We start from the raw sequence: 27,663 nt of genomic DNA, 5'->3' as shown, positions 1-27,663 counted from the left end.
GTACAGTGACAGTGAGGGGGAATCAGCCAGAGGATGTCACTGGGCGGCGCTGCCCCGCGGAGTCGGGGCGCCGGCACTGAGCCGCGGTACCGGGTGTCGCCACCGGGGGGCGCGCGCGGGCTGCAGTGTCGGGGTGTCGCCGGCGGGCGGCGCTGCGGCGGGCACTGGAACGATGGCCGCTCGGGTCGCGGAGGGAGCGCAGGCCGTCCGTGAGTGGCGGGGGGGCGGGGGGGACCCGGGGACCGGGGGGGGGGCGGTCTGTGGGTGTCCGGGGACCGGGGCCTGGCGGCGGCCTCGGGCTCAGGCTCCGGGCGGCCCCGAGCTGCTCCCGGGAGCGGGCGGAAGAGGCACCGAGAGCCCCCGGGGCGGGGGCTGCAGCTGGGGGAAGGTCCGGACACGACCGACCCCCACTCGGGTAAAAATGCTCCAAACAGCCTAAATCCCCGGGTATAACCTGCACCCGGGGTAAATCCCCGGGTATAACCTGCGTCTGGGGTAAATCCCCGGTTATAAACTGCATCTGGGGTAAATCCCCGGGTATAAACTGCACCCGGGGTAAATCCCTGGGTATAACCTGCGTCTGGGGTAAATCCCCGGGTATAACCTGCACCCGGGGTAAATCCCCGGGTATAAACTGCACCCGGGGTAAATCCCTGGGTATAACCTGCGTCTGGGGTAAATCCCCGGTTATAAACTGCATCTGGGGTAAATCCCCGGGTATAAACTGCACCCGGGGTAAATCCCCGGGTATAACCTGCGTCTGGGGTAAATCCCCGGTTATAAACTGCACCCGGGGTAAATCCCCGGGTATAAACTGCACCCGGGGTAAATCCCCGGGTATAAACCATCTGGGGTAAATCCCCGGGTATAAACCGCACCCGGGGTAAATCCCCGGGTATAACCTGCGTCTGGGGTAAATCCCCGGGTATAACCTGCACCCGGGGTAAATCCCCGGGTATAAACTGCACCCGGGGTAAATCCCCGGGTATAAACTGCACCCGGGGTAAATCCCCGGGTATAAACCATCTGGGGTAAATCCCCGGGTATAAACCGCACCCGGGGTAAATCCCCGGGTATAACCTGCGTCTGGGGTAAATCCCCGGGTATAAACTGCACCCGGGGTAAATCCCCGGGTATAAACTGCACCCGGGGTAAATCCCTGGGTATAACCTGCGTCTGGGGTAAATCCCCGGTTATAAACTGCACCCGGGGTAAATCCCCGGGTATAACCTGCACCCGGGGTAAATCCCTGGGTATAAACTGCACCCGGGGTAAATCCCCGGGTATAAACTGCACCCGGGGATTTACTGCACCCGGGGTAAATCCCTGGGTATAACCTGCGTCTGGGGTAAATCCCCGGTTATAAACTGCACCCGGGGTAAATCCCCGGGTATAACCTGCATCTGGGGTAAATCCCCGGGTATAAACTGCACCCGGGGTAAATCCCCGGGTATAAACTGCACCCGGGGTAAATCCCTGGGTATAACCTGCGTCTGGGGTAAATCCCCGGTTATAAACTGCGTCTGGGGTAAATCCCCGGGTATAAACTGCACCCGGGGTAAATCCCCGGGTATAACCTGCACCCGGGGTAAATCCCCGGGTATAACCTGCGTCTGGGGTAAATCCCCGGTTATAACCTGCGTCTGGGGTAAATCCCCGGGTATAAACTGCGTCTGGGGTAAATCCCCGGGTATAAACTGCACCCGGGGTAAATCCCCGGGTATAAACTGCACCCGGGGTAAATCCCCGGGTATAAACTGCACCCGGGGTAAATCCCCGGGTATAACCTGCGTCTTGGGTAAATCCCCGGGTATAACCTGCATCTGGGGTAAATCCCCGGTTATAAACTGCATCTGGGGTAAATCCCTGGGTATAAACTGCATCTGGGTTAAATTCCCAGGTATAAACTGCACCTGGGGTAAATCCCCAGGTATAGCCTGCGTCTTGGGTAAATCCTGGGTATAACCTGCATCTGGGGTAAATCCCCAGGTATAAGCTGCATCTGGGGTAAATCCCCGGGTATAAACTGTGTCTGGGGTAAATACCGGGTGTAAACCCCAGGGTACAAACTGCTGCAGTTGTAGTGTTTGGGGGTATAAACATTTCCATTTGGGATAAGAGTCTGGGTATTTAATGCTGCAGCTGGCATAGGCCTCTGGGTTTAAGATACAGTCGGGCTCAGCTCCCTTGCATAAACAACTGTAACTGGTGAAGATATCTGGGCAAATATTGGTAGTAAAATCATGGATGTAAATTAATCCAGCTGGGATTTTTTAACTGGAACTTTATAAAACTCTGGTTAGGCTATCTCTGGAGTATTGCATTCAATTCTGGTTTGCCCCATTACAGGAAGGATGTGGAGGCTTTGGAGAGAGTGCGGAAGGGGTTTACCAGGATGCTGTCTGGATTAGTGGGTTTGAGCTATAAGGAGAGTTTGGACAGACTTGGGGTGTTTTCTCTGGAGCGGCAGAGGCTGAGGGGAGACCTGAAAGAAGTTCATAAAATTATGAGAGGCACAGATGGAGTAGACAGTCGGTATCTTTTTCCCAGGGTCAAAATGTATAATACTAGAGGGCATGCATTTAACGTGAGAGGGGGTAAGTTCAAAGGAGATGTGAGGGACAGGTTTTTCTTACACAGAGAGTGGTGGGTGCCTGAATGCGCTGCCAGGGGTGGTGGTGGAGGCAGATACAATAGAGGTGTTTAAGAGGCTCTTAGATAGACATACGAATGTGCAGAGAACGGAGGGAGATGGACCATATGCAGGCAAAGGGTTTAGGTGTCATTAGCTTAATTAGTTCAGCACAACATCAAGGACTGAAGGGCCTGTTCCTGTGCTGTACTGTTCTATGTTCTGTCCGGGTGTAGGTGCTAAACTGAGCAAGATAGAGTTTTCCCAACCAGATTTGAATAAAAAATGTCATGTGGAACATTAATTCTCTCCGGCCACACTGCAGTTACTCCCCAGGCCAGAGACAGTCACCTCCCCACACCCACAACCTGTGCCACCAAGAAGGGCAATGGCAGCAGGTGCAGGGGAACGCAGCCACTGCCTGTATATTCTCCTCCAAATTACTCTTTCTCCTGATTTGGATCTATATCGTCGCTGGGTCTAAAGCCTGGAACTCCCTCCCCAGCAGCACTGGGGGAGCAGTTCTTGCAGTTCAAGAAGGCAGCTCATTCACACCTCCTCCAGGGCAACTCAGGATGAGCAATATGCTGGCCCTGGTGCCATCCCGTATGTTGAGAATGTTAACGACTGCATTACACTGTCCTTTGCCTGGACTCACTCCATCACTACAGTCCACCTGCTCCCCCCATCCCCACGTCTAATCACATGACACAAAGTCCATGGCCTGAGTGACACAACACTGGACAGCGGTCGATTCCGTAAACACAGACAGATGGGAGACGGGGGCCCATTAACACACAGAGAACCGTCTCTGACAAGTAAACAAGCAGGCATTCTTCAGTTCAGCCCCAGACTGTGCGATATCATTCAATGACCCCAGAGCATAGAACAGTACAGCACAGGAACAGGCCCTTCGGCCCACAATGTCTGTGCCAACCACAATGCCAAATTAAACTAATCCCTGCTGCCTGCACAATTAAACTAATCCCTTTGGCCCAATTTGTCCATGCCGAGCTCGTCCCATCTGCCCACGTTTGGCCCATAGCCCTCTAAACCTCTCCTATCCATGGACATTTACATGACTTTTAAATGTTGCTAATGTGCCCACCTCAACCACTATTTCTGGCAGCTCATTCCAAATACGCACCACCCTTTGCGTGAAGAAGCTGCCCCGATGTCCCTTTTAAATCTCTCCCCTCTGATCTTAAACCTGTGCCCTCTTGTTTTTAGCACCTCCTCTCTGGGGAAAAGACTGTGCGCTTTCACCCTGTCTGTGCCCGTCATGATCTTATACACCTCTGTCAGGTCACCCCTCAATCTTCTATGTTCCAGGGAATAGTCTACGCAACCTCAAAGTCGTGTTTATTGTCATTTACACAAGTACACGTATGCACAGGTGCAATGAAAAATTTACTTGCAGCAGCATCATAGGCACATAGCTCAAGAAAAACATAAATTAAACATAAATCCCAACTCCTGTACTAAATGCCCTGACTGATGACGGCCAGTGTGCTTGATCCATATCCCTCCGTTCTCTGCACATTCGTATGTCTATCTAAGAGCCTCTTAAACACCACTATCGTATCTGCCTCCACCACCACCCCTGGCAGCTCATTCCAGGCACCCACCACTCTCTGTGTAAAAAAAAACTTGCCCCACACATTTCCTTTGAACTTTCCCCATGGAAAAAAGATACTGAATGTCTACCCTATCTCTGCCTCTCATAATTTTATAAACTTCTGTCAGGTCTCCCCTCAGCCTCTGACGCTACAGAGAAAACAACCCAAGTTTGTCCAACCTCTCCTCGTAGTTCATGACCTCTAATCCAGGCAGCATCCTGCTGAACCTCTTCTGCACTCTCTCCAGAGCCTCGACATCCTTCCTGTAATGGGGTGACCAGACTCCACACAATACTCTGTGCAATCTTCAGATTCTACCAGTTCTAAGAGCAGTGGGCCTGAAAGGGGAGCAGACTGTGACCTTCCTGAGTGCCCACAGGACGCCATGGATTCAGGCAGAAGTCCTTCAGCCCATCCTGACTCTTCAGCTCAATTCCCCGGAGCATTTTTAATCCTGAATCTCCAACGGTTGACAAAGCCTTCTGGATTCAATGGGAGGCTTTTGGAAGAGGGGGTTACTCTTTCTGCGTTGTGTTTAATTACCAGGTTTAATCTTCAAGTGAATCAGAATCAGGTTTATTATCAGTGACATATGTCACGAAATTTATTGTTTTGTGGCAGCAGTACAGTGCAAGGCATAAAGACATAAAAGTTACTATAAGGTACAAAAATAAATAAATAAACAAATAAATAGTGCAAAAGAGGAATAACGAGGTGGTGTTCATGGGCTCACAGACCGTTCAGAAATCTGATGGTGGAGGGGAAGAAGCTGTTCCTGAAACAATGAGTGTGGGTCTTCAGGCTCCTGTATCTCCTCCCCAATGTTAGTAACGTGAAGAGTGGCTTGTGCTGGGCTCCCATCAGTTAGTCTGCTTCCTGTGGGAGTTCTAGGGAATTCTGATGGGCAGGAAGGTGTATCCAGGATAGGTCCTTTTGCAAGAGGGTCAGTGTGTTCCTGATGAGAGTGCCTGTACCTCTGGTATGCTCTGCACGTGTGGAGGGCAGCCCAGTGCCCTTTGCCAGCTGTGAGAAATGGGGAACTGTCATGATCCATCTGCTGGTGAAGCTGAGAGCTCTGTCAACCCAGTCAGAGGAGCCAGCGGGTACAGTGGTCAAGTCAACTCGAGCTTATTGTCACGTGCACAAGTATGGTGAGGTACAGGTACAATGAAAAGCTTGCTTACAGCAGCATCACAGGCACGTAGGTACAGACAACACACAGAATATAAATTATGCATAAATTATACCAGACAGTGGAGAGAGTCAGCAGCTTTAAATTCTTGGTGTTAACATATCAGATGACCTGTCCTGGGCTCAGCACATAGATGCAATCACAAGGAAGGCGCGCCAGTGTCTTTACTTTCTTAGATGGTAAAGGAGGTTTGGTTTGTCACTGAACACTCTAACAAACTTCTACAGATGTACTGTTGGAAGTGTCCTGACTGGTTGCATCATGGTCTGGTACGGCAATTCGAATGTGCAGGAATGTAAGAAGCTGCAGAGAGCAGTGGACTCTGCCCAGTACGTCACGGGCACATCCCTCCCCACCATCGAGAGCATCTACGGGAGGCGCTGCCTCAAGGTGGCAACATCCATCATCAAAGATCCCCACCATCCGGGCCATGGCATATTCTCGCAGCTACCATCGGGCAGGAGGTACAGAAGCCTGAAGTCCCACACCACCAGGTTCAAGACCAGCTACTTCCCTTCAACCATTTGGTTCTTCAACCAACCTGCACAACCCTAATCACTACAGTTTAGCAACACTATGACCACTTTGATCACTTTGCACTACAATGGACTGTTTTCTTTTTGTTCTAATGGTGCTCTTTCTTGTAAAAATTGTGTATAATTTATGTTTTTCTTGTGAATGTTGTGTATTTGATGCTCTGTGCATGTGATGCTGCTGCTGCAAGTTTTTCACTGCACCTGTGCACACATGTGCTTATGCATATGACAATAAACTCGACTTTGACGGTGAAAAAAAACTGTTTAAAAGAAGACATTAGTGAAAAAGACACAATCAGAGACAAGTCCATGGTAGTTCACGAGGTGGTCTGTAGTGTTCTGTTGCTGAGGTAGTGATTAGGGTTGTGCAAGGCAGTTCAAGAACCAAATGGTTGAAGGGAAGTACAGTAGCTGTTCCTGAACCTGGCGGTGTGGGACTTCAGGCTTCTGTACCTCCTGCCTGACAGTAGCTGTGAGAAGATGGCATGGCCCGGATGGTGGGGATCTTTGATGATGGATGTTGCCTTCTTGAGGCAGCGCCTCCTGGTAACTGCTCATCTGGTAACTGACTGCAACGTGGAAATACAATGTCTGGGAAGGTAAGGGGTGGGGTGACCTTGGGCAGTGAGACCCCCACTTCCATCACCTGGGGTACCCACCCCTACCCCCCCTGCACTGCACCCACCCCCAATCCCAGTCCCTGGTCTGTCCTGTGGACTTGGGTTGCTGCCCTCTCACCTCATTCTGCTTTCTCTGTCCTTTAACCCGAAGGCCGACTGTTGCGAGCGTTTCATGTACTGACACGGAGCATGTCTGCGGAGGCTCAGAATGCAGCGCCCTCGTACAGGTTCGAGAGCCTGCGTGTGACAGGAGTGAGAGACAGCGTGCTGCACGTGGAACTGAACAGGCCGGAGAAGAGGAACGCGATGAACAAAACCCTTTGGAGGTCACCTTCTGTCTATTGTTCAGTGTTTGAGGAAAAGAATCTGGTTACCTGCTGCTTAGAGCACCTCAGTGTAGTACTGACCACCCACTGCTTATAGAACCTCAGCATAGCACTGTTTAAAGTGACCTCAGTATAGTCCATAAGATATAGGAGCAGAATTAGGCTATTCAGCCCATTGAATCTGCTCCGCCATTCAATCATGGCTGATTTTTTTCAACCTCATTCTCCTGCCTTCTCCCTGTAACCCATAACCCCTTACCCATCAAGAACCTGCCTTAAGTACACCCAATGACTTGGGTTCCACAGCCCTCTGTGGCAATGAATTCCACAGATTCACCACCCTCTGGCTGAAGATATTCCTCCTCATAATTTAGTCCTGTGTAAAGTGACCTCAGTGTAGCACTGACCACCCACTGTTTATAGATCCTCAGTATAGTGCTGATGGAACTGACCTCCCACTGCTTACAGGAACCTTGATGTAGTGTTGATTATCTGTTGTTTAAACTGTAACATGTAACACTGGCCTTCACTGTCATCAGCAGTGTGGCATAATGCTGATTATTTGCTGTTTAATTGGTGTAACACTAATCACTCACTACTTAAAAGAGACCTCATGGTCTACCTAATTATTTGCTGTGTAAAGGGCACTCAGTGAATCACTGGTTAAAGGAACCTCGGTGCAGCACAGATTACCTGCTGTTTGAAGAGAGCTATAGCACTGTGCTGGTTACATGCAGGTTAAAGGGACTTCTGGACATAAGATGAAATTGCACTGAGCAGTAGGTTTGATCCTGTGTCCAGCCGACTGTTCTAACCCGGACCGGCTGTACGAGGGTCATAGTCAGTGTCACAACACACAGTGTGGGGCGGGAAAGATCAGACTGATCCCCACCTGAGACTCTTAACCTTTTATATGTCTACCATTTCCCATTTCTGATGAGAGTTCATTGACCAGAAGCATTAACTATGTCTTTCTACACAGCTGCCGCCTGACCTGCTGAACATTTCCATCGTTTTATGTTTTTATTCCATATTTTAAGCATCTGCAGGATTTTGTTTTGATGTGGTTCCCATAACTGTTGGAAGTTCACTCTGAGGGCATCGCAATGTTAAAAGAAGGGTTTTGAAATTTGACCTGAGTTTGGGATAAAAACTTAATATTTATCACTCACCATGTACACTACTCACTGAGTGAGAAGATATTCTCTGTGTGTGTGTGTGTGTGTGTGTGTGTGTGTGTGTGTGTCTGTCTGTCTGTCTGTCTGTCTGTATCTGTGTCTGTGTGTGTCGCATGCCCTTGCAAAGGTAGTTTAATCCTTTACACTTTAACCTGCCCTATAATTTGATGACAAGAGTGATTTACTGCGGGATAAACTCTGCTGCTCCAGGGATTGCTAAGATTCTGTACCTGTAACCTTCAGCAGAGGAGAATCCCAAGACATTCACTGTAATTGTTTTAAATCACTCAGTGTCTTTCCTCTCAGTGGATTGGAGTGAAATTCAACACAGCAATAACAACACTGTCTTGATCCAACAGAGAGATGGTGGAATGCTTTAACAGAATAGCCCAGGACAGCGACTTCAGAGTCGTGGTGATATCGGGAGCTGGAAAAATGTTTACTGCAGGTAAGTGTGGCCTCAAAAGCTGCACAAGACACATGAGACCACTGAGGAATGTGTGAAAGTTCATGCTTATTGTGGCATACATTAATCATGGTAACTGGTTTTAATTAATCCTCTGGTTTTCCACAGAAGGTACGCACAGATTGATGGGCTGAGTGGCCTTTGTACATCGTAGTTTGTTTGTAACTAAATGGCTAATTCAGTCTCTGTTAACACCCTGCTAACCCAAGTTGCAGAATATGATTTTATTGCCTGATGTAAATTTTTTGTGTGTTGTGTAAAGAAAGGTATGTCATCCACTTGCCAACGAGAGCTTTGCCCCAGAGGAGCTGTGACGGCAGAGCCCAGAACCCCGAGGTTCCTGCAGGTTCAGTGTTGTTGCCACAGCTCCAGCCACCCCGCGTTCAATCCTGACCTCGGGTGCTGTCTGTGTGGAGTTGGCACATTCTCCCTGTGACCATGTGGGTTCCCCCTGGGCACTCTAGTTTCCTCCCACGTCCCAATGATGTGGTGTAGGAGAGTGGGAGAGTCAGGGTGGATTTGATGGGCATTTGAAAGAGAATAGGTTACAGGGAAATGTGGGGGAAGGGGATTGCTTTAGATAGATTTGATGGCTTGAGCAGCCTCCTATTTCAAGTATACAGTCTCTGTATTATAGTATGGGTGAACTGGTTGGTTGAGAGGGTTTTTTTCTGTATATATGGATTTTCTTTCTCTTTGGAGAGGTTTTGGGACCTTTTAAGGAGACTCCCATGTTTTTGAATTAAAACACTGGCAGAACTCCAGTGGGGCACAAGAGGAATGGGGTTTAACCAGGAGAGCAGGTGACAAATTCCTTACGGTGTTTGAAAGGCCGCAGTTAGAAAAGAAAATTTAAACTGCATATTTCACAATCCCGGGCTTTCTAACTAATGAAATCTAATCACAATTTGCACAAGCCAGCACCCAGAGCAATGTGATCAAAGTTCAAATAATCTTCATGGTGGTGCCAAATACTGGCCAGGAGAGGGAGGAGAAGGCCCCACTTTTTTTTTACGGTAGTGCTGCTGGGTCATTGGGTTCTCTTGTGAGAACAGATGGATGCTTTCTGTTAATGGAGACACAAGAGACCACAGACGCTGGAATCTGGAGCAACAAGCAATCTGCTGGAGGAACTCAGCAGGTCGAGCAGCATCTGTAGGGGGAGAGGAATTAATGCAGGGTTTCAACCCGAAATGTGGATGATTCCCCCCACCCCACAGATGCTGCTCGACCCATTGAGTTCCTCCAGCAGATTGTTTGTTGCTTTCTGTTAATGTTCCAGTTGAAAAATGTCACTTCTGCCAGTGATTGATGTTCAGCACAGACTCGACATGGCAAAGTGCCTGTCTCTGTGCTGAATGACTGTGGAGTGATAAAAATTACTACAGTACAGCATAGGAACAGGCCCTTTGGCCCACCATGTCTGTGCCAACCATGTGATGCCAGTCTAACTAATCTTGCCTGCACATGGTCCGTATCCCTCCATTCCCTGCCTGTTCATATGTCTAAGTGGATCTTAAACGTTGCTGTTGAATCTCTGTTGAATCTGCCTCTGCCTGCACCCGCCCCATCCCCCCTCCCCCCCTCCCCCCCCCGCATAGTGTTCCAGGCACCTACCACTCTCTGTGTAAAAATCTTGCCTCTCACATCTCCTTTAAACGTTCCCCTTCTCACCTCCGATGTTGGAGGGGCTGAGAGTTGGGCTGTGGGGCTAGGGAGATGACTGGTTAATGAAGCCCAGCAGATCAGAGTCAGTAATTGTGTGAATGTTGTGCAGGAATTGACCTGATGGACATGGCCGGAGATGTGTTGCAGTTGGAAGACACTGCTGACGCAGCCCGAAAGGCATGGCACTTGCGGAACAAAATCCTCCAATACCAGGAGAGCTTCAATGTGATAGAAAAGGTAGGACCTTTGATCGCCATTAATAAGGATCCTTCCTGACCCACTCTCCCTGACAGCTGAGTCACAGTGAACAGTGGGAAGAGGGCTCATAATGTCAACAGTTCAGGTAACTAGAGGTGCCTTTGGAAAACAGCACAAGCCACACTGGCAAGTGCAGTAAACCGGTTGTGTCACTCCACATCCTTATACACATGTGCACATTACACACAGTTGAAAACATTTACACAGGCACACATGTTTACACGCTGTGCATTTGCATAGTGGCATGCAAAGTCCACACCTATGTACTGACACGACTTCCATACATGCAAGTACTGGCGCGCGTGCGTGCGTGCGCGCGTGCGCGCGCGCGCACACACACACACACACACACACACACACACACACACACACACACACACTTACTTACTTACTTACTTACTTTCTAACCCGCAGTGACCCAGAAAGGGAATGTAAAGTGAAATCCAAAAGTAAAATACTACAGACGCTGAAATCTGAAATAAAAACAGAAAATGGTGGAAACATTCAGCAGGTCAGGCAGCATCTGCGGAGGGAGAAACTGAGTTAATGTTTCAGGTTGAAGACCTTTAATCAGAATTGGAAAGAGTTAGAAATGAAATTCTTCAGTTCATTGACTGCAAGGATTTTCACTTTGATTATAGAATATTTGAAGGGGAAATAAGGAAAAGTGGCACAGAGGGAGTATGAGACAAAACTGGCAGGATTGTAAAGGGGAATCCAAAATTCTTCTGGGGGATGGAAGCAGGTTATAAGAGGAGAGTTGGAGCCAATTTGAGACTAAGAAGAAGGTTGTTCATGGAAGCAGAGAGTGCAGCTGATGTTTTAATGAGAACTTACAGTAGAGGAGGAAGCTGTTGGAAGTCACAGTGAAGGAAGCTGAGCTGATAAATGGGTTAAACATTGATAAGGAGATGTGCTTAATGTGGAGTAACTGCCCAGTCCAGATAAGATGCATCTAGACTGCTGAGGGAGATTGCTAGACAGAGTAAAAGGTTTAGAGAGGATCTGAGAGTCTAAAGAACCAGAGGGTGGTTGCAATCTGGAACACCCTGCCTGAGAAGGTGGAGGCAGCTACTGTCACTGGGTGAGCACTTGAATTGGCGAGGCATGGTAGGCTATGGATCAAGTGCTAGTCAATGGGATTAGAATAGAAATGTAGTTTACGGTCAGCATGGACATGGGCCAAAGTGTCTGTTTCTGTGCTGCAAAGACAGGGAGAGAGAAGTTGTGGAAGTATTGGTGATAATCTTCCCAACAAACATGGATGAGCAGTGCCTGAGAACTGGAGATTAATTATATTATGTCCTTGTTCAAAATAGAGTTTAAGGATAAATCCAGCAACTACAGCCCAGTCAGTTTAACTGTGTTGGGGGCCAAAGTTAAAATGATAATCAGCAACAGAATTAGCAGTCATTGAATATGTGGATTGATTTAGGAAAGTTAGTATGGCTTGTGAAAGGCAAATTGTGTTTAACTGACATGATGGTGATCTTTGTTGAGGTAACAGAGAGGGTTGATGAGGGTGAAGTGATGTCAGTGGACTTTGATAAGTTGCCACATGGAGTTTTACTCTATCTGATTAAAACTCAGCATTTGGCTCACCGGATTTCTTGAACTCCCTTTAAACCCACGGCCCCCCCCCCCCCCCTTCCTGCACTCCCTTTAAACTCACCAGGTACCATGAGAAATTTATTATACTACTGTGTAACATTAAAAGTGTGTTGTGGTATTAATATCCAATCATCTGAAAAATCCACCAGTCCGGCACCACCAAGTCCTGAGCATGCCGGATTATCAGAGTTTTACTGTGCTGGGTTTATCAAGAATGAAGCCCATGTAAATTAAAATGGAAAATTGGTCTGGTGGTAGGAAACAGCAATAGTGAATGGGTCTTATTCTGGAGGGAAGCGTACGGTGGTGTTTCCCAGGGTCAGAACAGGACAATGTTTTTCTTAATACAAATCAGTTACTCAGACCTGAGTGTAGAAGCACAATTTCTAAATTTGCAGATGACACAAAACTTGGAATTGTTGTGAACTGTGAGCTTGTGGAACAGGTGATCAGCTGGCAGGTTAAGTTTAACACAGACAAACACGAAATGCCACGATCTGGTAGGAAGAATTAGGTGTGGCAATGTAACAGAAATCTGGGATAAATGTGCTTAATCAGGGGCAATACAGTGGTGAAGCTGGTAGAGCTGCTGCCTCATGACCTTGGGTGCTGTCTGTGTGGAGTTTGCATCTTCTCCACATGGGTTTTCCCTGGGTGCTCCCGTTTCCTCCCACACTCCCAGGGCATGTGGTTTGGTAGGTTAATTGGCTGCCGTAAATTCCCTGTAAATATTTCAGTAACTGGTAGAATCTGAGGGGAATTAATGGGAATTTGAGGAGAATAAAATGGGATTAATGTCAGATGTGTGTAAGCAGGTGCTTGATAGTTAGTGTTGACTTGGTGGGTTGAGGGACCTGTGTCCATGCTGTGTGACTCTGTGGTAGGATGGCTTATTGGAAATCCAGGATATTAAGGGAAAAGAGGGATCTGAGGCTGGAAAATGGGATAGAAGTAGAAGATCAGCTATGATCTTCATGAATGGCAGAGCAGACTCGAAGGGCGAATGCTGCTGCTCCTACTTTTATGTTATGAAAAAAATTCAAGATCCTGAGCTTTATAAACAGTGTCAGAGAGAAAGAGCAAGGAGGCCAAGCTGATCATTTATAAAATACTGGTTATGTGGCACTGGTTTGTCCAGCACTGGGCAATATGCTGTAGGAAAGATGTCAAAGCCTTGGGGTGCAGAAATGATTTACTGAAGTTCTTGTGTACAAATCGCAGAAGGTTGGTTTGCAGGTGCAACAGGTTATCAAGAAGGCAAATGGAATGCTGGCCTTCATCGCTGGAGGGATTGAATTTAAGAGCAGGGAGGTTATGCTGCAACTGTACAGGGTACTGGTGAGGCCGCACCTGGAGTACTGCGTGCAGTTCTGGTCTCCTTACTTGAGAAAAGATATACTGGCTTTGGAGGCGGTGCAGAGGAGGTTCACCAGGTTGATTCCAAAGATGACTGGGTTTGCCTATGAGGAGAGATTGAGTCGCCTGGGAATATACTCCCTGGAATTCAGAAGAATGAGAGAGGATCTTATAGAAACATATCAAATTATGAAAGGGGTAGATAAGATAGAGGCAGGAAAGTTGTTTCCACTGGTAGGTGAGACTAGAACCAGGGGACGTAGCCTCAAGATTTGGGGGAATAGATTTAGGACGGAGATGAAGAGAAATTGCTTTTCCCAGAGAGTAGTGAATCTGTGGAATTCTCTGCCCAGGGAAGCAGTAGAGGCTACCTCATCAAATATATTTAAAACTCAGATAGATTTTTGCATCATAGGGGAATTAAGGGTTATGGGGAAAAGGCAGATAGGTGAAGCTGAGTCCACGGCCAGATCAGCCATGATCTTATTGAATGGTGGTACAGGCTCGACGGGCCAGATGGCCTCCTCCAGCTCCTGTTTCTTATATTCTTATGTAATTACACAGTGAATGACAGGGCCCTGGGGGCTGCTGTAGAACAGTGGGATCGAGGGATACATGTACATAGTTCCCTGAAAGTGGAGACACAGGTAGACAGGGTGGTGAAGAAGGCATTTGGCGTGTTTGCCTTCATTGGTCAGGGCATTGAGTACAAGAATTGGGACATAATGTTACAGCTGTGCAAGACATTGGTGAGACCGCACCTGGAATATTGTGTGCAGTTCTGGTCACCGTGCAATAGGAACGATGTCATTAAGCTGGAAGGGGTGAAAGGATTCATAAGGATGTTGCCGAGACTGGAGGGTCTGAGTTATAAGGAGAGACTGGATAGGCTGGGACTGTTTTCCCTGGAGTGGAGGAGGCTGAGGAGGGACCTTATAGAAGTTTATAAAATCTTGAGGTGTATAGATAAGTTGGATGGTCACAGTCTTTTGCCCAGGGTATGGGAGTCTAAGGGCATAGATTTAAGGTGAGAAGGGATAGGTTAAAGGTGAGGAGACCTGAGGGGCAACTTCTTCACACAGAGGGTGGTGAGTATATGGAACGAGCTGCCAGAGGAAGTGGTAGAGGCGGATACAACTACAACATTTAAAAGACATTTGGAGAAGTACATGGATAGGAAAGGTTTAGAGGGATATGGGCCAAACACAGTCAAATGTGACCAGCTCAGGAAGGCATCTTGGAGTTGGGCCAAAGGGGGACCTGTTTCTGTGCTGTATTACTCTATACTCTAAAGAAAAGTTCCAGGGCTGAGACACTTTGGTTACTTGGTTAGACTGGAGGAGCTGGGGTTCTTCATTGGAAAGAAGGTTGAGAGAGGTCTAACGATAGAAGTACTTAAAACTATGAAGGGTGGAGAGAGAGGGGATTGAGAGACTGCCCCCATTGGTGTTAGGGTTATTAACTGAGAGACAAGGAATGAAGATGACCAGTAAACACAGTGTCTGACTCGAGTGTGAAGTGAACCGCCAGGTATGTAGTGGAAGGAGGTTCAACCTACAAATCAAAAGGGAACTGGAGAACGTGAAAAACTGCGGGACCACAGGGAGGGTACAGGGGTGGGTCTGCCCAGTCTGCTTTTACATACGGCTGACATGGACTTGATGGCCCAAATGGCCTCTTCCCCGTGATGTTGTGACATCGACGTGCGATTGACATTAGTGTTCTTATGACCTTGCACCAGCAACCCGGAGGTCACATCCCAACATGGCAAATCACAAAACTGAATGGAAAACCTAACTGATTCCCTCCGGAGAGAACAGACCACCGGCCTGGCCCTGCGGTGACTCCAGTCCCGCGTCGCTGTTAAACCTAGCAAACTGCTCAGTTATAAATTGTTGCCACTTGGTCTAAAAGAAAATGTCCAACCTCCTTTTGGAGTGCAGTGTTGCACCTTTGAAGTGATATTTGTAATTCTGTTATTCTTGTTGTTTTTCTGCTCTATTGCTCTGGCTGCTGTTCCTGGACTAGTGCTGCTCACAGATCAGTGCAGGAGCTGTTCTCCTACTCTGGTCCCTCTTCAGACCACAGGAGAATTCTGTCATGTCTGCCGGGAAGTACGGATAGTAGCTCCTCCCGACGGCGTGGGAACATCTGCTCCTTCCCACCCACTGAGTGTAGTTTTACCTTGTGTTCTGTTGCAGTGCCCGAAGCCCGTCATTGCAGCGATTCACAGTGCCTGCATCGGGGGAGGTGAGTGCTCCATTCACTTTAATCATCAGAGAATCGTAGAACTCAGGGACAGGGTAGTGAGAAAGGCTTTTGGCACGCTGGCCTCCATCAATCAGGGCATTCAGTATAGAAGTTGGGATGTTGTGTTACATTTGTTCAAGATGTTGGTGAAGCTGCATTTGGAATATTGTGTTCAGTTTTGGTCGCCCTGATATAGGAAAGGATGCCATTAAGCTGGAAAGAGTGCAGAGGAGAATTACAAGGATATTGCTGGGATTCAAGGGACTAGCTTATGGATAGAGGTTGAGCAGGCTGGGACTTTATTCATTGGAGCGTAGGAGAATGAGGGGTGATCTTATAGAGGTGTATAAAATCATGAGGGGCATAGATAGAGTGAATGCACACTTTTTCCCAGGGTTGGGGAATCAAGAACCAGAGGGCATAGGTTTAAGGTGAGAGGGGAAAGAGATTTACTAGGAACCTGAGGGGCAACTTTTTCACCCAGAGGGTGGTTGTAATATGGAATGAGCTGCCAGAAGAAGTGGTTGAGGCAGGTACAATAACAACATTTAAAAGGTATTTGGACAGCTAAATGGATAGGAAAGGTTTAGAGGGATATGGGCCAAACGTGGGCAAATGGGACAAGCTTGGATGGGTGTCTTGGTCAGAATGGGCCAGTTGGGCCGGAGGGCCTGTTTCCGTGCTGTGTGACTCTAAATATACATGTCAGAAGAGGTTCATTCGGCCCATCATCTCAATTCCAACGAAAAATTAGATTCTTTAGGTCACTCCCACTTTCCATCTCTCTGCCTCGTGACCCTTTCAGCTGTGAGTTCCAGACACCCACCACTGTTTGGGGAAATTAGTTTTCCCCTTTCCCTAATACTTCCAGCAATTAATCATAGAACACTACAGCACAGTACAGGCCCTTCAGCCCACAATATTGTGCCGACATTTTATCCTGCTCTGAGATCTATCTAACCCTTCCCTCCCACATAGCCCCCCATTTCTATATCATTCATGTGTCTATCGAAGTCTCTTAAATGTCCCTAATGTATCTGCCCCCACAACCTCTGCCGGCAGTGCGTTCCACGCACCCACCACTCTCTGTGTAAAAAAAACTTACCCTTGACATCCCCCTTATACCTTCATCCAATCACCTTAAAATTATGTCCCCTCGTGTTAGCCGTTGTTGCCCTGGGAAAAAGTCTCTGACTGTCCACTCGGTTTATGCCTCATCATCTTGTACACCTCTATCAAGTCACCTCTCATCCTCCTCTCCAAAGAGAAAAGCCCTAGCTCACTCATCCTATCCTCATAAGGCATGCTGTCCAATCCAGCCAGCATCTCCTCTGCACCCTCTCTAAAGCTTAAATCTTTAACCTTAACTTAAATCTTTATCCCCAAGTTATTAATTGCTTTACCAAGGGAAATGAGTCCCTCCTTATTATCCCTGTCTGGACCTCTCATAACCTTAGTTAACTTCCTCTAGTCTCCTTTGTACCAAAGAAAACTACTCCAGTCTAGCCAGTCTCTCCTAATAACTATAATTCTCCTGCACCAGCAGTGTCTTGTAGCTGTCATCTACACTATCTCCACTAAGAATTCCAACAAGCAACATTTCATTACACAGGGACTAAATCCCTCATAATCAAGGACCCCTCCCACCCCGGTCATTCTCTTTCTCCCCCCTCTCATCGGGGAGAAGATATAACAGCTCGAGAGCACGTACCACTAGACTCAAGGACAGCTTCTATCCTGCTGTTATCAGACTCTTGAATTGGACCTCTTATATGCTAAAAGATGAACTCTTGATCAACCAATCTACCTCGTCATGGCCCTTGCACTTTATTTGACTACCCGCACTGCACTTTCTCTGTAACTGTCACATATATTTTGCATTCTTTTTTCCTTTTTACTACCTCAATGTACTTAATGTATGGAATGGTCTGTCTGGATGGCACTCAGACAATAATGTTTCTCTGTATCTCGATACATGTTGCAATAATAAACCAATTCCAATTCCAATTCCAGTCACATGAGCACCTCTCTGCTCCTGTGGTTTTTAAAGGAGTGAGCTTTAGGGGTCACCTATACCTGTGGGTCCCCCTCAGAGGCTTTAATGCAGACTCCTGAGTTCAAGCATCAGTTTACCAAGGCCGTTGCTCAATTTCCAGCTTAATCTTCATTCTCAGGGTGCGGGCATTGTTGGTAAACTCGATTTTTAGGGGGTGTAGGTGTAAAGCTGGTGACTCTCTTTATTGTGTGGACATGTTCCTGGTCACGATCCTGCTCTGGAAGCCCGAGCACAAGTTCTAGGTGGACTCAATGGTCAAATGGCCGCCTTCCACGTTGTAAGAAAATGTAAGGAATGTGACACTCCCAGTGAGAGCACTGAGGGAGTGGGGCACTGTTGGAGCTGGCTTCTTTCAGACGCGGCATTAAGCTGATCCCCATCTATCCTCCCAGTTGGAGATAAAAGATTCCACAGCATTATTTTGAAGAAAAGCCATGGATATCTTGTGGGATATTACTGTGCGCAAGTTGATACTGTGATCCAACACCATAATAAAAAGAAACCACAAAGAAGTACTTCATTGGCAGTAAATCCTGATTTTGTAAGAGGGGCTGTGCAAATTGCAGTGTGTGACTTTGGGGTGACGGGGTGAGCTCAGGTGATAGCTCCCCCATGCACCTTGAGGTAATGAATTACAAAGGCTTACAACCCTCTAAATGAGGCAGAATTTCTTTATCTCCACCCTAAATGGCCAGCCCCTTATCCTGACACAGGCCTCACTAGTTCTAGACTCTGCAGTCCACGGAAACGACCTCTCAATATCTGCCCTGCCAATGCCTCAGGAGTGTCTCAGTGACTAGTGATACAGCAGGCTAATTGTTCTTCCAAATCTGTACCGGTTCAAGGAGCCGTCTGGTGCCCATTGCAGGCCATTCCAGAAATACAATCTTGCACGCAGTGAGATGTGTGATCTCTCTTTCTCTCCCTCTTTCTCTCTCCCTTCCTTTTTCTTTCTCTCCCTCCCTCCCTCCCTCCCTCCCAGGTATGGATCTGATTACAGCCTGTGATGTTCGACTGTGTTCACAAGATGCCTGGTTCCAAGTGAAGGTGAGGGTTTCTGTTTAATGAATTACATTCTCAGCAGCTTTCTGTGATGTGGAGACTGGGAGAGGGACTTTTACGCTTACATCCCGTACACAGAGAGAGAGACTGGGTCACAGTGAGAGGTGATTTTTTTAAGTGACACCCCATACATTATCTCAGCAACAGTCTCTTCACAGGAATCACTGATCAATGTGGGTACAGTGGGTTATTTCCACTCGCACAGGTACCAGGAAACAGGAGCCTTGAAAGATGGCATCTCTGACAGTAGAACATTTGCTCAGTACTGCAATGAGAGTGTCAGCCTGCAGTTTGTATTACAGTTCCTGGAGAGGGACTTGAACTCACTGTATTCTGACAGAGAGGCAAGGGTGCCACCACTAGGCCATTACTATACCTAGTCATTTAACAGCTGCCTTAGCCTCAATAAAGGACCATGTGTCTCAGTTATGGTTTCCGGGTAACATTTTCCAACTGTGTTTCTTCCCCAACCACTGTGGCACAGCACGTTTGATCGTGTGTCTTCATGTTCAAGACTCATGGAGACAGCATCTGAAAATATGGTTAAGTCCATAATAAACTGTATCTCCATTGAAGGGTACCTGGGAGAGCATGGAGTTCCAAACAAGGACCAAGGTCATAGAACATAGAACAGGACAGCACAGTACAGGCTCTTCTGCCCACAATGTTGTGCCGACCTATATAAACTCACTCCACGATCAATCTGACCCTTCCCTCATACACAGCCCATAACCCTTCATTTTTCTTACATCCATGTACTTATCTAAGCCTTATAAATGTCCCTATTGTAACAGCCTCTACCACCACCCCCGACAGTGCGTTTCAGGCACCCACCACACTCTGTGTAAAAAATCTACCTCTGACATCTCCCCTAAACTTTCCTCCACTCACCTTAAACTGATGTCCTCTGGTATTGGCCATTGCTGCCCTGGGGAAAAGGTGCTGGCTGTCTATCTATGCCTCTCATAATCTTATACACCTTTTTAAAGCAATCTGTTTGGTAAGGTTTAAGCATTTACTAGATCTCAGTTTCATCTTCAGGACCAACTCTGAAATTTTTTCTCAATACTAAACACGGTTGTCAGAATGCTTCATCAAAATCATTCACTAGAACTTCCTGAAGGAGAGAACTTACCATGACCGTCGGTTGTGAGGATAGATACTCCTTCAATGTCCTTCAATTTTTTAAGATAAGATTTCCTTATTAGTCACATGTACATTGAAACACACAGTGAAATACATCTTTTGTGTAGAGTGTTCTGGTGGCAGCCCGCAAGTGTCGCCACGCTTCCGGTGCCAACATAGCATGCCCACAACTTCCTAACCCGTATGTCTTTGGAATGTGGGAGGAAACCGGAGCACCCGGAGGAAACGTTAACCACTACACTACTGTGCCTGGTATCTGATTGGCTTCTGAGCTGGAAGGTTTGGGTTTAAGCCTCACTCCAAAAGTATACCTGTGTAATGTGGCCTAACACTTGTCCAGTTCTGGTAGAGTTTTGGTGAGATGTTAAATTGAGACCCTGTCTGTCCTCCTCTAATAGCGCATGGAAATACCTCATGGCAATATTTTGAAGAAATGACTGGAAATATCCTTGGTGTTCTGGCTAATATTAATTTCTCAATCCATGTCACTGAACCAGACTACCAGGCTATTGTCATATTGCTGTTGTGGGACCTTGTTGTACAAATGGGTGGCTGTGTTTCCTTTATTACAGCAGTAATGACAGATGCACTTCATTGGTTGTGAGTGAGTTTGGGAGTGGAAAGATGTGACAGAAGTTAAAATTTTGAATGTTGATCAGTTTTTGGGATACACCCCTACTTGGGATTTGTTGTGAGCTGTTGTTTAAAGTTTAGTCTGCCAGAACTTTGTAAAATAGATCAGTGTGCATTCAAACATAATCCTTCTGTTTCTGCCCAGGAGGTGGATATCGGAATGGCAGCCGATGTGGGAACTTTGCAGCGACTTCCCAAAGTAATGGGAAATGCCAGGTAGTCTTTTGCCATCGGCAACCATAGAACCATACAGCACAAAACAGGCCCTTCGGCCCACCATGTTGTGCCGTCCATCAAACCACCCTCACACTATCTAACCCTTTCCTCCCGCATATCCCTCTGTCTCACATTCCTCCATGTGCCTATCCAACAAACTCTTGAACCTGTCCAATGTATCTGCCTCCACCACCACCCCAGGCAGTGCATTCCATGCACCAACCACTCTCTGGGTGAAAAACCTCCCGCTGACATCTCCCCTGAACCTCCCACCCATAACCTTAAAGCCATGCCCTCTCGTCTTGAGCATTGGTGCCCTGGGAAGGAGGCACTGGCTGTCTACTCTATCTATCCCTCTCAATATTTTATATACCTCTATCATGTCTCCTCTCATCCTCCTCCTTTCCAGTGAATAAAGCCCTGGCACCTTAAGCCTGTGCTCATATTCCATATGCTCTAATCCAGGCAGCATCCTGGTAAATCTCCTCTGCACCCTCTCCAACTCCTCCACATCCTTCCTATAATGCGGCGACCAAAACTGAACTCAGTACTCTAAGTGTGGTCTAACTAGAGTTTTGTAAAGCTGCATCATCACTTCGTGGCTCTTAAACTCAATCCCACGATTTATGAAAGCTAACATCCCATAGGCCTTCTTAACTGCTCTATCCACCTGTGAGGCAACTTTCAGTGTTCTCAGTCCAGACTTTCCACGGTGCTGTCCTGCCTTTTACTGTGTGCTCACCCTCCTTTGTGCACCATTGTCACTGTGCTCTCAAGAAAGCTCCCACTTCCAAGAAAGCTCACCAGTGCCTCTACTTCCTCAGGATGCTAAAGAAATTTAGCATGTCCCTGTCAGCCCTCACCAATTTTTATTGATGCACCATAGAAAGCATCCTACCTGGATGCATCATGGCTTGGTATGGGAACAGTTCTGCCCATGACTGCAAGAAACTTCAGAGAGTTGTGGACACAGCTCAGCAGGTCACGGAAACCAGTCTCCCCTCTATGGACTCTGTCTATATTTCTTGCATGCTTATTAAATGCTTATTAAAGCAGCCAGCATAATCAAAGACCCCACCCACCCTGTACATTCTCTCTTCTCCCCTTTCCCATCGGACAGAATATACAAAAGCCTGAAAGCATGTACACCAGGCTACCAGGCTTCTATCCCGCTATTATGAGACTATTGAACAGTTCCCTAGTATGATAAAATGGACTCTTGACCTCACAATCTACCTCGTTATGACCTTACACCTTATTGCCTACCTGCACTGCACTTTCTCTGTAGCTGTTACACTTTACTCTGCTGACTTGTACTACCTCAATACACTGTGTAATGAATTGATCTGTATGAATGGTACATAAGACAAGTTTTTCACTGTACCTCGGTACATGTGACAATAATAAACCAATTCCAATTCCCTTCTCTGCCCTCTTGACTCTCTCATTCCTATACCCAGCCTCCCGTGTCAATGCCCAGCTTTATTTTGTTTTAAACTACACATTTTTATTTGTGTGAAAGTGTTATAGAAGTTACATTGAGTTTACATTCAGCCCAACATCTGTGCTGGTGTTTCTGCTCCACACAACTCTCTTCCTAGCCTTTGTTCTAACTTTATCAGTGTAACCTTCAATTCCTTTCTCCTTCATTGCTCATTAAGCTTCCTTGTAAATGCATCAATGCTATAACCTCCACCCACTTCCCGTTCCACATCCTCAACACGTGGTTCCTTAATCCCTTGTAGGATGTATTGGTGACTAACATTTATAAGCATCCAGGTTTTTATTACGGCAGCCACCACCACCCCCCCCCCCCCCCTCCTCCCCAACCTTCCTCCAATTCCCACAAACCTGAAGCAGGTTTCAAACTAACACCACACTATAATTGTATTGGTAACGGTGGGACAGATCTACCATTCGGAGCATGCTCGCTTGAGAAAACTTTGCTTCCACGGTTTACGTTAAGGATTGAAAAGTTACTTTTAACCTTACTTTTAAAGTTACTTTAAACCTGGTAAGGTTTAAACATTTACTAGATCCCAGTTTCATCAGAACCCTCTTTCCTGTATAGATTAATCCAATCAACTTCAAGTTTTATTACCCTTAAAACTCTCCAGATGTGACCAGTGAATGGTCATGCTGTTTCTTTGCTCAAATAACCACAGATTTATCACACTACTCGGTTTGCTACTTATAACTCTGTATCAATCCCAAACTAATCCTACCAGCTTGCTCTCTCCCTACGGTATGGTATGAATCCCACTGCCCCTCTCCTTTATCTGGTAATTTTACCAGCCCACCTTATCTCATCGGAGCACCTGTTTCCAAGCTCGGCACCGTGGGTGTGAGCGGTACAGAGAGTAAAACTGGTTGTGGCTGGTGAGCAATTGAAGGGCGGAGGAGCGGTGCAGCCAATAGAGCTGCTGCCTTTCACCTCCAGCAGCCCTGGTTCAATCCTGACCTGCAGTACCACCTGTGTGGAAGTTTGCTCTGTGGGTTTCCTTCGGGTGCACCAGTTTCCTCCCACGTCCCAAAGATGTGCGGGTTGGTGGGTTAATTGTGACTTAAGTTGTCCGGGTGTGTAGGTGAGTGGTAGAATTGAAGGGAATGTGGGGAGAGTAAAATGGGATTAAAGTAAATGGTTGTGATTCAGTGGGCCGAAGGGCCTGTTTGCGTGCCCTGTGATTCTATGAAACAAGGTGGTCTGGACTGGACCTATGAGTTCTGGTGAATAAATGTTAATCGGTTCAGCAAGGCACGGCAAGGTGGAGGGAACATCGGCCGAGTTGAAAGCATCTCTGAGCATTCTTTCATCTTCCCAACTGCAACTGAAGGCGAGAGCCCCAGCAAAAGGCACACCAGGCATGATATTCTTTACCATTGAAGTCAAAGAGGGTGTAGGGTGCAGCAGGCTGCCTGTTGGGTTCTCCAATAATTCCCCACTGCTTTGCCCCCAGAGAAATGCCCCGTGCTGTGCCTGCACTCAAACTAACTGTTGATGGGACTGAACTCGATTGAGATTCAGCTAGCCTCATTAATCAGTGTGTAGCTGAGACTCAGACTGACGTTATACTCCAGAATCATCTGATGGCTCATTAATACTTTTAACTGCATATATATTGTGTGGGAGGGTTGAGGGTGTTTGTGAAACTTGATAGCATCTTAGAATGGCTTCACCATGTTCTGCAACACGCACAAAACGCTGGAGGAACTCAGCAGGTCAGGCAGCATCCATGGAGGGAAATAAACAGTCGATGTTTCAGGCCGAGACCCTTCATCAGGAACCTGCTGAGTTCCCCCAACATTTTGTGTGCGTTGCTCTAGATTTCAGCATCTGAAAGAATCTCTTGTGTCACCGTGTTCTCCTGCTTGTGTTTTGTAGCCTGGTGAGTGAGCTTGTTTACACAGCAAGGAAGATGATGGCAGATGAAGCAATGAGGTGTGGCCTGGTGAGGTAATCGCTCTCCATTGATGTTACGTCTGATTCCTTGAGAACCATTACTCCTTTGTCACTGAGGCACTGAGTTATGGGATGAAGAGGCCGCTTCATCTCACCATGACCATATTAACAGGCCTGTTACTGCTACTGCTTGAATCCAGAGCCCAGATGTACCCATGTTCCTACTCGATGAGGACAGGAGGGTGAACCAAATCACCACCCATGTTATTGTTATATGTGGCTCACTGGCAGCTCTCTCACTCGGTCTTCAAGATCCTCCCCCAGTGACCTGAGTGAAACACTTAGGCTGCAGTACTAGGGGAGTGCTGCATTGTCAGAAGTGCCGTCTTTCTGGTGAGTCGTTGAGCAGAGGCTCCTGTGGAAGATCCTTCTCCACCGTTTTGAAGAGGTGAGGAGGGTTCTACCTGAGTTCCTGTGGCCAAATTCTTTCCCTCAGCCAGATTATCTGCTCATTGTCACATTGCTGTTTGTGGGATCTTGCTGTGTGTAAACAGGGCACTGAATTTCCCACTGACAATGATAACTCCACAAGTACATTATTGACAGGAAAGGGCTTCCGAGTCCTGGAGTCAGGAATGTCACTGAACAAATGCTACTTCTTTCTGTCTGTTGGATGCAGTCCACATTCCAGACTGATGGTGAGCAGTAAAAGGCTCACCCAGACTGAACGATGAGTGAAGAGTGAATGTAGCACATCACTGGGGGACCCTGATAGTCCATCTGCCAGTGAACAGGTTGCTTGTGATTTCCATCCCAGAGTGTATGCCATTGCTTTCTTGGGCTACTTGATTTCAGCTGGGACTGTAGATATCTTCAGTAGCCATATTGGGAAAGGGTTTGCACTCCTGATCAGTATGGGTGTACGTGTTCAGATTTTGCTGAAATTCCATGTGCATCATCACATCTAGCTCACTGGTAGCTCGTCTGCCTCATGTTTGAAGAGCAACAACTTGGTAGACTGTGATAGGTCCGGTTTCCCCATCTACACCCAGCAGACAGGGGCCAGGGGACCTACAGTGAGATGGAATGGTGGACGTGTCCAGTGAGTTAGAATGGCAGCCTGGCCTTTTTGACCAGGTACCAAGAGCTGACTCGCATTATTCCCTTCTGGCTGGGTATCTAATGAGATTGAGGCTGGACAGCACTGATTACCCCCCTCTCTCACTTGACATAAGAATGGGCACCGGAGGATCGGCATGAGCTGTTGGATCTTGCCCTCCACAACCAGGCCGACCGTGACAAGCTTAACTTCTCTCTTTTTGTCCAAAGTCGTGTCTTCAAAGACAAGGAAACCATGTTGGAAGGTGCCTTTGATATGGCAACTGAGATCGCCAGCAAGAGCCCTTTGGCAGTGCAGGGAAGCAAGCTGAACATGATCTACTCCCGGGAACACTCTGTTAAGGAAGGCCTGAATTACATTGTGAGTATGAGTACATGCTTGAGGTTGATGTGGCAAATTGCAGGGCAAAGAACTTGATGTCTCATCACCACCCCCTACCCATCCCCCCCCCCCCCCACATCTGCTTTGACAAGAGTGTCTGTGCCATTAAGTATTACAATGGCACTCCAATATCAAAGGTATGTTGCCTTGAATATCATAAATTAGTTAATTCTACTCAATAATTAGTGTTGCTAGATAAAATCTCTGCAAGGGGCTCAGAGTAAAGGCTGACCGTGCTCCATTATATATGCAGTGACTGTAACCAACTCCTCTATAACAAGAGAAAGCTGCAGAGTTCCTTGGCTGTATAGTTTGAGTTACATGGACAAATGCACAGTGTATATTTTGAAACCACAGTGAACTTTTAGTGTTAGAGGGATGAGAGAATCCCCTTTGTTGTTTGTTCTCCCCATCTTCACTCATTTCTAGTGAAGTGAGTCCCCGTTAGTCATCGACGATCCCTGTTTGGTGGAGGTGGATTCCACTATTTTAAAGAAGAACTTCTCCCTCAACCCACATCACTAAAAAAAACAGATTTACTCAGTCATTGTCACTTTGTCGTTTGCAAGACCCGGAACTTACTGTGTTTCTGCATTATGACAACAAGTATGCTTTAAAGATCTATTATCAGCTGTAAAGCACTTTGTAACTGTGAGAGTTAGAACATCAATACAAGTCCTTCTTCATAAACCTGGTGAAGTTACACCTGTGAAGTTTGTCTGGTTTTAATGGAACCAGGAAATTCTGTACTCCCTCGAACTAGCATTCACACATTTTGAGCACAGTGGCAATTTTCAGCATGTTAATGTCAGTCAGCACCGTTAGCTGATCTTCTGTGACTTGGCTTATGAATACTTCTGAGTTTTGACCATAGTTGTTCAGCTTAGCTGCTGATCTGTTAAAGGCCATTGCTCAGTCACTCCCATTGTGAAGTGGTTTAAGTAGATTGTGAGATCACTCAGAGTTCAATTGCTGTGTGAGTTAAACGTGAATTTTTCAGGTGCTCACAAGTTTTCAACTACAACTCATTTTAAAATAAAAAGTGCACCTTTTTGACGGCTTCAATGTTGCAGAATGACAGAATTGTGAAAGAAACTCTCAAACATTAATAGATATTTAAAGAGAACGATCCTAAAATATTGGCTTCTCAGCCACTTTTTATTTTTCATCTAATCTACTACCTTTATCTCAAGATGCACTTCATCTATATTCATAGTCCTCTGGGTCATTTCCTTCCTCTGATGTGCTTGTCTTTTGGCAATTGTCACCAGATATAAGACGAAGAAAAGTTACATACTTATGTGCACATTTTACATGATATTCATGTGTGGTGTCAGTCCCTAAGCTAGATAAATAAATCAATGTGTCAATATGCCTCACAACCTCTGTGGCCACCACCCAACCTACACACATCAAACAGGATTAACGAAAACCTTCTCCTTATTTTCCTTCAGGCCACATGGAACATGTCAATGCTTCAAACAGAGGACATTGGAAAGTCAGCTCAAGCTGCAATGGAGAAAAAGTCTCCTAGAGATGTAACTTACTCAAAACTCTAATGGAACCAAATCTCTGAATATTTCCAATTGTAATCCTTCTCCCATCCAGATCCTGTACTATACTCTTACTACTTTGATGAATTTTATTTAAGAAAAGAACTAATTGTTTACCAAAAAATATTTCTGTAATTAAACATTACATTGGCTCATTCTTGCATCCTTTGACCTTCTCAGTCACCTGCTTTCAGCTTGTGATTTACTGACCTACCACAGGGATTTTGTACAGCTCAGTTTGTTTAGCAAAGTAAACGTTAAGTCCTGGCAGTCCATCAGCATTGTCACTCCACGACCTGGCTGATATTTATTTGCTTATTATTTGCTTGCAGTTTGTGGAACTTGCTGTGTGCTGACTGACTGTTGGCTTTTGCTATATTACAA

General features: G+C 46.7%; 1 protein-coding gene across 1 annotated transcript; it reads left to right on the top strand.

Annotated features, from left to right (window-relative positions):
- Positions 1-103: 103 nt before the first annotated feature.
- Positions 104-27,431, top strand: ech1 (enoyl CoA hydratase 1, peroxisomal). Its single transcript, XM_052044171.1, has 10 exons — positions 104-209; positions 6,751-6,925; positions 8,463-8,551; positions 10,347-10,474; positions 15,664-15,712; positions 18,751-18,815; positions 20,755-20,825; positions 24,208-24,279; positions 25,555-25,705; positions 27,181-27,431. Exons 1-10 carry the CDS (start codon positions 173-175, stop codon positions 27,283-27,285), a joined length of 942 nt encoding a protein of 313 aa, XP_051900131.1. The 5' UTR covers positions 104-172; the 3' UTR covers positions 27,286-27,431.
- The last annotated feature ends 232 nt before the right edge of the window (positions 27,432-27,663 follow it).

The sequence above is a fragment of the Pristis pectinata genome, chromosome 35 (genome assembly GCF_009764475.1).
Source record: "Pristis pectinata isolate sPriPec2 chromosome 35, sPriPec2.1.pri, whole genome shotgun sequence".
Lineage (NCBI taxonomy): Eukaryota > Metazoa > Chordata > Chondrichthyes > Rhinopristiformes > Pristidae > Pristis > Pristis pectinata.
Note: the sequence above shows the minus strand (reverse complement) of the source record. Positions and strands in the feature narration are given on the sequence as shown.

Coding starts and splice junctions, on each gene's coding strand:
- ech1 (XM_052044171.1), top strand. CDS start 173: ATGGCCGCTCGGGTCGCGGAGGGAGCGCAGGCCGTCC. Junction 8,552..10,346: donor TGGAAAAATGTTTACTGCAG/GTAAGTGTGGCC, acceptor AATGTTGTGCAG/GAATTGACCTGATGGACATG. Junction 10,475..15,663: donor GCTTCAATGTGATAGAAAAG/GTAGGACCTTTG, acceptor GTTCTGTTGCAG/TGCCCGAAGCCCGTCATTGC.